General features: G+C 40.1%; 4 protein-coding genes across 4 annotated transcripts; 2 read left to right on the plus strand and 2 right to left on the minus strand.

Annotated features, from left to right (window-relative positions):
* The first annotated feature begins 2,817 nt into the window (after window positions 1-2,817).
* Window positions 2,818-4,464, plus strand: LOC6537698. Its single transcript, XM_002098207.1, has one exon. The coding sequence runs from the start codon at window positions 2,818-2,820 to the stop codon at window positions 4,462-4,464; it is 1,647 nt and encodes a 548-aa protein (XP_002098243.1).
* A 349-nt stretch (window positions 4,465-4,813) lies between these two features.
* On the plus strand, window positions 4,814-6,583 carry LOC6537699. The gene has a single exon (XM_002098208.1). The coding sequence runs from the start codon at window positions 4,814-4,816 to the stop codon at window positions 6,581-6,583; it is 1,770 nt and encodes a 589-aa protein (XP_002098244.1).
* A 631-nt stretch (window positions 6,584-7,214) lies between these two features.
* LOC6537700 lies at window positions 7,215-8,996 on the minus strand. Its single transcript, XM_002098209.2, has one exon. It carries the CDS (start codon window positions 8,994-8,996, stop codon window positions 7,215-7,217), a length of 1,782 nt encoding a protein of 593 aa, XP_002098245.2.
* A 344-nt stretch (window positions 8,997-9,340) lies between these two features.
* On the minus strand, window positions 9,341-11,454 carry LOC6537701. Its single transcript, XM_002098210.3, has one exon. It carries the CDS (start codon window positions 11,202-11,204, stop codon window positions 9,390-9,392), a length of 1,815 nt encoding a protein of 604 aa, XP_002098246.2. The 5' UTR covers window positions 11,205-11,454; the 3' UTR covers window positions 9,341-9,389.
* Between the last annotated feature and the right edge of the window lie 356 nt (window positions 11,455-11,810).

Consider the following 11,810-nt stretch of genomic DNA (forward strand, 5'->3'; position numbering starts at 1 on the left):
AATTAAATTGACTTTTACCAATGGCATTCATTCATTTTTCGCCGTTGTTGTGCCTCTTTTGTTGCTCATTCAGTGGGTGCTGGTGCTGGTGCGGATGTTGGTGTGGCAGGGGCAGAGGCCAAAAATTATGCAACTGCAGCCGCGGCGGTGCAACAGCTGTTGACACATGCCGCCAGCGGCCATTGTTGTATGGCCAACACCACTGCTGACAATGGCTGACAACGCCCCGCCACGCCCACACTTATCCCAGATCCGAGCCCAATCCCAAACCCAATCCCAATCGCAATCCCAATTCCCGAACTCCAGCATTTTTGACCGTGTTAATGGCGGCGCCACAACAGCACATAAATGCCATTGAGATTTGGCTTCATGCAATTTTAACGCTTCAGGGCACACGCACACACACACACACAAACGCACACACACATACACAGATAGAAAGAGAAAGGCGAAGAGTGGGTGAAAGTGGGAAAGGGAAATGGACATGGAAATGGAAATGAAAATGGCAACACAGCACACATTTTTGCCCAATTTATGACTTTATTTTAATATAATGCCAAATGCTATTTGACCAGTGTCCATTTCAATTTCGTTTTCAATTTATGAATCATTTTGAAACGCAGCGCGAAAAGTATAAAATTGCTAACATTTTGGCAAGTATTGGTACTATTTATTTGTTTTCTTTCCTATATTCGGTCGCAAAATACATCCAGGCATGCAGGGAATGCATCTTTCTATCCTGCATCATTTTCTTTCCTATATTTGGCCGCAAAATGGTTCATTATAACGCCCGTTCGCCATTTCTGTTGCTGAATTCTGCGGTTGCCTAAACCCGCCTTCAAGCGGGGAAAATGAAAACAAATAATGGCACAATCGCCTCACCATCTAAACCATTTAAATACCATTTATAAATATTATATATATATACATATTTTAGGAGTTTTTTTCAGTCTGAAAACACACATTTTTGACTGATTTACAGTACGAAATACTAGCTATATTTATGCGTTTATCCAAAGTGCCTAAAAGTACATAATTCAGGTATCAGCAATGTATGTACAGAATGCCCCACTATAACAGCGTATTTAGGGTATTAAAACCTGATACAAGAACCAAATTGGAACGCTGGCGACAGGCTGCCATTTGCATTTTGTCCAGTTCATTTCAGGACGGCGTATAGATGCTCGGCATCTAGGCATAAATTCTATTATAAATAACATTTAGAGTGAACCGACGGCCAAATGCTGGGGTTTTTCATTTGTCAGCGCTGGAAATTGGACCGAGAATATACATGCATACAAGTGTATATATATTTTTGCGTATATGGATATCCGACCGAGGAAAATACAAATTGCGGTTTCTAAATTGAACGGCGAGTGTTTTTCGATGGTGTGTGTGCGAGTGTGTGTGTGTGTGTGTGTGTGTTTGAGTGTCTCTGCGCTCGACGCATAATCAGATTTGTTTATTCAATTTTTCATGAAATTTTCTTGGGCTTTTTTTTTTCGTTGCGGTTTCGAGGCCGTCCAACTGATTGAGTGGCAATGGCATCGCGCTCTTGTTACATTAATACTGTTAAAGATTAAAGGGGATTTCGGAAGTTGCTGCCCCCAGCTGGCTTTATTCGATATCGTTCAAATGCGATGTGTGCTCTTTAATGGGATTTAAAGTAGGCCCATTTGGCGTGGCTAGCACACAATTAGTGGTAACTGAGTGGCAAATGTCATAAACATTCCATTGAAACGTACTTCTCGCTCAATCGGCATAATGAAAACAGCGTGCCGTGCTTCAATTAACATTCTCCCATGCCCGGCTGATAATTATCAGTCCTAATTAACGTTTCATAAACTGTAACGGGGCGGATTATCGGCGTATTACGTATACGACGTGTGTGCCGGCCCCAAAAGGGAAATTAATCAAATTAGCTTCGTTAAGCCAAAGCAGCGAGCGACTTGCGATGCCCACCAGTCCAATTGCTAAATGTAAACAATCATATGTGAGATAAATAGCAAATAAATATCACAGAACAAAAAAAAAAAAATAAAAAAAATATAAACGAGTAGCTGGCATCAGCGACCGCAACAAAAACAATTAAGCAAAATTGTCATAATTACAGCAGCACAAATACAGGCGAACAATTGCCACAAATTGTGACAATTTGCCGCCTGATTAATGAGTGTCTGTGGTTCAGACAAAACCAGCGGAATGCCAGTTGGGCAGATGCGAGATTATTTGCGGTCATATTTTATGGCCTGAATTTGAAAATGATATTCTCGCACAATCTCGCAACGATTGTAACCGAAAATCAGGTGTCTGAGCGGAATTCGAGTTTACCAATATATATTAACAAATAATTAGATCATTTTCTAATGAGGATTTGGCCAAATGTCGCAAGTGTCAGAGGAACATAGTTGCTCCGTCTTGAGGTCTGAAAATGTTTTAATGGAATTAAAAGTTCCTGTAGTTCAACTTAATGTACCGATTCAATTAATATCAAGCGATGGTTAGTACTCATAAGGAAGTACTGAGATCTTTGTACCGATTGTCAGCTGTCAGCATATGAGTCCACAAAACACTTCGTTTAGTTGAACACTTTCAAGCTCACTGCTCAACCAGTTTATTTCCTGCACTACTTAAAATCAGTTATAGAACATGGACTTGCAAATTCGGGTCGCAATAATTCTAATATTAATGACACATTTCAGTCAAGAGACGCCGGAAAATGTGGAGAATCTGCAGCTCAGGTTTCTCAGCACACTCGTTGATAAGATTCGACAAGAAGAACTAGTTGAAACGATGCTAATATTGCAACACTCAGCAATGGAGTGTGAGATCCAGGATTGGAATTATCCAGAAATTCCAACGCTGCGTCTGAACGAATTTAATATTATAGAAGTCAGAAGACATTTTAACAGTGTGATAATGGCCCTCGTTTGCATCTGCAACGATTATGGAATGACTCTGCTCGAAAGTCTGGCCAAGGACTTAAATCGAATGCGACAGGCGCGAATTATCCTGTGGATGGACAAAAAACTAACACATAATTTACTTAATGTGATTGCCGCTCAAGTGGAGAAACATGAGTTTTATCAAATGATTATCCTTGAAGCTACGCAACATCCGATGGACACAATACCGATACGACGTCTTGACTTTTTTCCAAGTATTAAATTTGATAAAATCGTTGATATTTTAGATCTTAAAGGACCCATATTTTACACGCCCGAGGAAAACTTCAAAGGCAAAGTCTTCAATCTGCTGCCTGATTGGGAGGCGACCCTGTGTATCAATGTCACTTTATCGCCAGGTGTTTCGATACCCATAGTTCGAAATAGTGACTACGGCATTATCCAGTTCGCCTTCATATACAATTTGAGTCTCAGAGTTTTGAATGCCTCGTACAAGTTGCCAGTAGACGGCACATCTCTGGTTCCCGACATCCAATTGAAAACCCAAGTGCACACGAATATGCAAAATTTAAAGAATTGGAATCCCCACGACATATCCTCGCTAATGGTTGCTGTTCCCTGCGGCAAAGAGCTGAGCATCGAGGAAGTCTTCAAGCAACTGGATGTGAACTCTTGGCTGCGACACATTTTCTTTGTCTACATCATATTCGTGGTGGCTGAAGCCTTTATACTCGTTATAACACACAGAATATCCGGCAGATCCTACCACTTCTGCAATCTAATTCCAGTGCTAAATCTTCGTGCATTTCGAGCTATTTTGGGCATGTCCTTTCCGATCAGTCGCAGATCTAGCCTATCGCTTCGTCAGCTTTTTCTGGCAATCAACATTTTTGGACTGATCTCCAGCAGCTTCTTCAACTGCAAGTTGAAAGCTCTCCTGATGAAGCACTCCGACCAGCCACACATTAAAAACTTTGAGGATTTACGAGACAGTGGACTGAACGTGTTTGCAGGACCTGCGATGGATCCATTTCTAAATAGTGAAACTGGAGCTGAGTTCGTTAGGAACAATGTGATAAACTTGAAGTCTGTTAGTCAGTGGGAACTGATTGAAATGCTGCTGAAAGCGAACACCTACAACGCATACCTCATGTTCTCAGAGAACTGGGAAGTCCTGAATAAATTTCACAAATTCTATGGCCGCAGCACGTTGTGCAGGTCCAAAAACTTGACCATCATAGAAGCTCTGCCCATGACCTATATCCTCAAGAATAACTCCATGCTGGATAGGAGCCTGTTCAGGTTTATGATGCGATTGCATGAGCACGGCTTTGTGGATCATTGGCTGAAGCAATCACCATACATTCTGGGCAAAGCAGTCAACACAACTATTCAGCGAAATTATGTGGAAAGAGAAAAGGCCCTGTCACTTCATCACTTCAAATGGCTATGGTGTATTCTTGTCTGCGGCTATGGATCTGCAATTATTGTTTTCATCATTGAGATCGTTTTTGGGGGTCAGAGGAAAACCCGCCATAGTGACATATCTCATGTGTAAGGGCACAATATTAAACTAATTTAATATGCATCGTTTTCTGCTTATGATTAATGCTTGTGCACTTGAAGTACTTTAGAAAAAAGTAGCATTTTGCTCTGACATTTGATGATATGACATCGATAACTGCAATACCTAAATGCATGTACAATTTTATAATTTCATCAATCAATACACCTGCATTACCGATAGTCAACCTCTTAAGTTAATGAAACTCCTTAAACTTCATCTATGATCATGCCATTCAAAGTTGACAGCTGCCATCTGATATTAGGAAATGGAAATGGCAGTAGCGTAAGTGGTAGTTAAATTGCAGTCAGTTTGACTTGAAGATCGTTGGTTTAAATACGAAATGGCATTGCCGGGACAGTTAAAATGCTTTAATGTATTCCTATTACTCCTTTTAATCTACAAGCCATGCGAAGGAATGAATCAGCATGAGATATTTCTAAGCACTCTGCTGCAAACTGTTCACAGTGACCGTCCGGTGGATACTTTGTTTTTACTGCACCAAAGTAATTGTTTCAATGGTTCGCTACAGGACTGGAATCCTTCAGGAATTCCAACTCTGCGCTCAAATGAACTGACTGCATTTGATTTGGAACAGAACTTCAACCACAACGCATTGGCTTTGGTTTGCTTAACAAGGAACTCTTTCAGAGAACTTTTGAATACACTGGCAAAAACATTCGATGGCCTGCGGCAGGAGCGAATAATTTTAATGATTCATCAGAAACCCGATCCAAGTTTTATTGAGGACATCTCCCATGAGCTAAAGGATCTACAATTTCTGCATTTGATAGTGCTAGTTGTTCGGGAAAAGTGGAATGGAACAATTTCGGCATCCACACTTCGATTGCAACCATTTCCGGCACCGCATTTTAAGCAGATTGGCAATATATTTGAGATCAAAAAAATCTTCTACCATTCCATAAATTTCCACGGAAGGGTATTAAACGTAATACCAAGCGATATTCGAGTCTTATTTGTAGCTTTGACCGAATTGTTCGTAGAATTCGCACACAGGCACAACTCAACGCTTCAAATCCAAAACTCAACAATTAAGGAAGAAGATAACTATGACATCGATATGAACACACATCTGCACAATAGTAAATCCTTTTCGGATCACAAACATATTGCAATGGACATGAACTCAAATTCCCTGATAATTCTGGTGCCTTGTGGCACGGAGTTAAGGGGTCTGGATATTTTTAAAGAGCTGGGACTGCGAACTCTGACCTGGTTGGCCCTGGTTTTCTACATCATCTTCGTGGTAGTGGAGTCGACCTTTGTGTTTGTGTCCAATCGCTTTAATCGCCGAAATTTCAGCATGAGATATACAAACCCATTGGTGAATCTTCGAGCAATTAGAGCCATTTTGGGCCAGGCTTTTCCCATCTCCCATCGTTCCAGCCTATCAATTAAACATTTTTTCGTTTTCATGAGCCTGTTTGGGACTCTCTTTGTTGGCTTCTTCGATTGCAAACTCAGATCCTTTCTGACCAAGAAACCCTACTACTCGCAGATAGAGAACTTTGCTGAGTTGCGGCAAAATGGATTGACTGTGGTGGTGGATCCACATACGCGACAGTTTATTGAGCAGGAAATCAATGCGGACTTCTTTAGAGTTGAGGTTCCCAATGTGAAGACTGCCACATCTAGGGATTTAATGAATCTGGTGTATTCATTCGACATGAAATGGGCCTTTGTGTCCCATTCGATTCCTTGGCGTGCTTTCAAAGAGGAAATGAAATCGTTGAATCTAAAAATCTTATGTGAGAGCAAGAATTTGACCATTCTTGAGAACGTGCCGCTTACTTTCTCACTACGCAGAAACTCCATATTCAGTCGACACCTCCGGCATTTCATTATAAAAAGTGCTGATACGGGTATGAGCACTTACTGGTTCAAAGTGGCAGGCAAAAAAATGAGAAAATTTATTAAGACATCTCTGCGTGGATTTGAAGAGCAGCTTTCGTATCAACCACTGTCATTTGAGCATTTCAAATGGCTGTGGACTTCACTTTGTATCGCCTACGTCATATCATTCATGGTTTTCATGATGGAAATACTTTGGGCCAAGTACCAAAGACGCACTAGAAGCGTTAGCATTGTCTAATGTTTGGAAAATATAAGTAATGGAATATTTTGTAATCAGCAAGCACCTCTAATATATATGTTAGTTCACCAAGAAGATGCTATTAATATCAAGAGCTTGGAGAAAAAATATGTATTGCTTATTAGCACAACATAATGCTTTTATAAATATCAAAAGAGTTATATATTTAATAAAGTTCACTCTAAACCATTTTATTGTTTTAATTCTATTTAATTCCGTTTTGAAAGTTAGCAAATTGCAATTGATTAAAAAATGAAGCCACTCTCTCACTCAATCACTTTTTTCTGAACAAGATTGAGCCCAAGAAGTAAGAAAAAATGAATTTTTTAAAACGTTTATATTACATAAACTTTTATTCAGAATCACACTTATAAACTTTTAAATTTAGTAGAGAAGTACATATTTATTATATTTTGAGCTTATAAACTTTTAAATTTAGTAAGAAGTACATATTTATGATATTTTGAGCTTATAAACTTTTAAATTTAGTAAGAAGTACATATTTATGATATTTTGAGCTAAGCTAAATTTTACTTTATGTAGTTTTCAAGTATCAGGATATGTGAGGCTAATAAATCATTTAACATAAATCAAGATACATCCACGATACATCCAAGATACATTTCTTTGATTAGCACATGAAGGCGTTATGTTCTCGATTCTTCAAGATTTTCTTCCTCCTTTTAAGTGAAATCTCAACAAGAAACACTATCATCGAAATGCTGTAGCCCAGGATAAGTAAACACCACAACCAAGTCAAGTGCTCCATGGAAAGAGGGAGTACTGCGGGTACCCTGTCATTGGAAATGGTGATTTCTTTTAGATTCTTAACATTACTTCTGGGAATATTTTTTCGCCAGTGATTGATAATGCCAGATTCCTCCATTATCGATGTAAATCTCATCAGCGGCCACTCGAGTATCGAATTGTTTCCCAAAATATAAACTCTCGGCACATTCCTGGCGATGACCAAGTCCACTGAGCTGCAGTGAGCTCGTACCCCTCTGGATCGCTGATAGTTTCGAATAGCAAAAAAATTATCAGAAAATAAAGCAAAGGCGTAACCGTCTTTTTGCGATATGAGTAATTTCACTCTTTCTGCATAGGTCAATACTGCTTTTCTCGGCATATATTGCTTTGTGTCCTCCAAAGCGAATTTCTCTTCAATGAAATTGTTCGCATCCTCATCCATGACCACAGTCAAGCCACTGGCCTGCAACTCTTTGAAATTGGTGACCTGAGTGCGGGGATAGGGCTTTGTAAGCATCGAACTCAGCTTGCAGTTGATAAAGATGCTGATGATCATTCCAAACATTACAATTGCCAAAAAGAGCTGGTGCAGCGAAAGACTCGATCTTCGAGGCAATGGAAATGGTAGACCCAAAATGGCCCGAAATGCATATAGATTCACCAGCGGATTGAGGAACTCCTGGTGATGCGGTTGGGTGGAAAACCGAAAGGTTACCTTAAGGAAAGTGATCTCAATCAACACGAATATGACGTAGACCAATATAATGTATAAAATCCATTTCTGGATGCCGTACTGCTTGATGACATCTTGTAAACTCAAGTAAGTGTCGCAGGGAACGACAATCAGAAGCGACGAGAAGCTCATTGGCGTTCCAAAGTCTATTGGCTGGGATACATTATTGAGGTATATAATGCGTTTTCTTAGCTCGATATCAAAGCGATCTACATCATTGAAAAACTGCAAGTTCAGGTTGTATTTCTTTGCGAATTCAAAGACTTCTATGTCTTCGAGCCGAGAAATGGGACAGTTCCTAATATTACCCATTTCTATAGTCCAGTTATAATCGTGCTTCACAATAGCCGTCTTTCCATGAAAATTCAACTCGTTATTCACAAACTCAGAGTCATTGAGGTGCCAGATATTTTCAATTCGCTTAAAGTGGGCACTAGGAAAAGGAATTTGGCGATAGAATGACAAAGGACCTTCTGGCCCAGCTTGCAACACCAGAAGATGCAAGAGTTTGAATTCTGTTGCTCTGTTTGAAATCTCTTTGAGGAAATCCTCTTTAGGTTCCATTTGGGTCCACAGTATTAGTCGCTGTTGTCGCATTTTTCCAAAAGTTTCGAATACGTTTCTCAGCAGACTGATATGTGCACTTTCGCCCATACAAACTATAGCCAAAGTGCGGCTGTTGAAAGTGTCCTTCATACTTATTTTTCCCTGATCATCACTCCTTATAGTGGGCATTCCATGGGAATTCCAGTGCTGAAGATTGCAATTGTGATGCAGATGATGTTGAACTATCACCAGTGTTTCCATCTTATGCAGTTTAATCATTAAACGCACAACTTTGTTGAGATATTTTAGCTGCGGGAATTCGGTTTCCTCACTAACAGCTTGGCTCAAAAGAAGTATAAATAGTAAATTAAATACAAGTGTCATCTTTTGCACTTCACGTAGTTTTGTCACCTCTTGCAAGTTAAGACTGAACTTTAAACTAGAAACTATTTTGGTAGTGGACAACCACTTACAACTATACTATCTTAATTGACAGCTGTCAGTTTTAATCTGGATTAATTTAATGGCTTCTGCCTAAGTGACATTGAATGCTTAAGATATGACTTTCTCCTGTGTGGATATATTATATAAAAAACATAAGAGAATATATTTATAAACTTTATTTGTACATCCTTGAAATCATAGTGTTCGAATTTAATGTGCTCTTTTGATAAGCTTATTTTCTTGCTATAATTAAGTTTTTACGTGTTAATGAAACAAATTGAATAACCATGATGTGCTTATTTGAGTAAAGAGATTATTGCTTTAAATCCTTTTCTAAGCGATATCGTCATCTTCGCTTGATCTTTCCCTCATGTTGCATATGAATCGGTTCCTGTTCTCGACAAGTATCTCAACAATGAAGACCAATGTGGCGATACTTTCCCCGATGATCAGCAGATGCCATATCCAGCTCAAGTTCTCAATGGACAGGGGTACTGGTCCTGTATTCTTCTTGGGAGAAAAGGTGACATTGTATAATTTTTTCACAGCATAAGGAAGTTGTTCATTCCAAGCATTAGATATTCCCGTTTGCGGAATGTAGTTGATGAACCTTGCTAGCATCCATTTCAAGGCAGAGTTGTTCTCTAGGACATACATTCGTGGCAGATTCCAGGCTATGGTCAAACTCTCGGATTCGCAAAAAACCCTTTCATCCAACGATCGTTGAATTGCACTCAACAATTTCCACGTAGTTGTGTACATTATATAGCTGTAGCTATCGTTTAAACTCAAAAGCATTGTGAGTGTTTCCTTCTTTTCGACAATCAAGTAGTTGGGTAGCACTCGATCAAAGAATTCCGTATCGATGTGCGTCTTGATGAAGGAGTGTGTATATGCATCCGTAATAGTTATCAATCCGCTATCGCGCAACTCATTGAAGTTTCGCACCTGCGGATTTTGAGCTGGTTTCATGAGCAGCGCACTTAGTTTGCAGCTCACAATATTGCTAAAGATCAGGCCAAAAACGCTGATGACCAGAAAGAGTTGGCGCAGTGAAATGCTGGATCTGCGTAACTCCGGAAATGGTAGACCCAAAATGCCACGAAAGGCACGAGGATTCAGCAGAGGACTCAAGCAGGTCAGGCGGATTCCACGATTGCATATCCTGTGGGTTAGCCAAAGTATTAGGGTTTCCATTGAAACGAAAATCACATAGGCAATCGAAAGGCAACATATCAATTTCAGCACACCCAGTTTCTGAAGTACATCCATAAGACGCCACTTTTGGCTGCAGGGAACTATGACAATCAGCGAGCAGGCGGTGTTGGGACTTACGAAGGCCATCTGGGTGGGGAAATCTTTGGTTATGAAACGTGGACCCAGCTGTATATCGAAATGGCCAGAGTTCGTGTCATTTGGGTCATATAATTTCAAACTCAAATTGTACTTGATGGCGAACTGAATAATTTCATAGTCTTTCAGTTCGGACAAGGGTATAGGACCTGATGGCGACCATACTTGAATGCTTATGTTCGAATTCACACTTTGCTTCACAATGGCCGTTCTACCTTGAAAACTTAGGCCATTTTCGAACAAAGTGGCCCCTGTTATGTCGGATATATTGTTTAATCGGTTAAACTGTGGAGTCGGATATGGATGCATGCGGTAAAGTGCTGTTACTGCGTTGGGATCATCGTTCATTGCCACAATTGTTAGCTGCACAAAATTATACCGATTGGCTTGCTGGGAGATGTAGTGGAGTAGGAACTTTGTGGGTTCGCTTTGGCTCCACAGTATGATCCTCTCCTGCCTCATGTTGTCCATGGCGTTGGCCAGACTGTCAAGGAGTCCATAGTCCGAGTCATTGCCAATGCAAGCTAGTGAAACCGCTTGTTCATTGCAGTATCCACTAATCCGGATGGGTGCCATTTCATTGGCCCTCAAAATAACCCATCTACGTGGATTCCATTGGTCAAGAAGACAGTTTTTATCCTGACTATGCCTGATTGCCATTATTGTTCGAATTTGCCGAACCTCGTCAATCGCATTGATGAGCTCTCTGAGGAACTTCAGCGACGCACTCTCCATTCCTTGGGCCAGTGATAGATACATCAGTGGTACAACTAGCAATACTAGCACTTTTGACATCTTAAGTCAGCAGCTTAGTTTTAGCAGCTCAGGGAAGTTGGAACTGTACTGAAAAGCCAGGAAATTACTTACTTAAGGAAGGAACTTAAGCAATCGTAAGATAGCCTGCGACGACAGCTGTCAACTGTTGTGCAAACCAATTTTCGTAATTAATGCAATTGCAATTTAAAAGTTTGGAAACTCTGTACTTCTATGAAAAAGTTAGTAGGAAGTATAATATTTAAGTAGCATTATATGAGATTAGATTATATAGCGATGATTTGGGTTTATTTATTGCACATATAGAATAGTTCATCCTCTAAACACATCGAAATAGCACATTCTGTTGTGTAAGGCAATAATCAAACTCAAGTGAAGAAAACAATCAAATCGGTTAGCTTTCATTTTCCGGCATATTATTGCCCCAATCCCAGCTGCTGATCCGGAAAATATTTGCCTCTGCCACTGTGCATGTTTTTCCGCATTTATGGGTCAACTGATGCTGCCATTCCTGCTCCATTTGTGTGTGCAACAATTGAGATACAAAACGAATCCGTAGGTTAACCGATTCCATTTGCCTGATGCCAACTGATCGACGCGTCGAGTGGAGACCGGCATCCAAAGTCT

The sequence above is a fragment of the Drosophila yakuba genome, chromosome 3R (genome assembly GCF_016746365.2).
Source record: "Drosophila yakuba strain Tai18E2 chromosome 3R, Prin_Dyak_Tai18E2_2.1, whole genome shotgun sequence".
Classification (NCBI taxonomy): Eukaryota; Metazoa; Arthropoda; class Insecta; order Diptera; family Drosophilidae; genus Drosophila; species Drosophila yakuba.

Excerpts from the sequence above, each read along its gene's own strand:
- LOC6537698 (XM_002098207.1), top strand. The coding sequence starts at position 2,818 with ATGGAGTGTGAGATCCAGGATTGGAATTATCCAGAAATTCCAACGCTG.
- LOC6537701 (XM_002098210.3), bottom strand. The coding sequence starts at position 11,204 with ATGTCAAAAGTGCTAGTATTGCTAGTTGTACCACTGATGTATCTATCA.
- LOC6537700 (XM_002098209.2), bottom strand. The coding sequence starts at position 8,996 with ATGACACTTGTATTTAATTTACTATTTATACTTCTTTTGAGCCAAGCT.
- LOC6537699 (XM_002098208.1), top strand. The coding sequence starts at position 4,814 with ATGGCATTGCCGGGACAGTTAAAATGCTTTAATGTATTCCTATTACTC.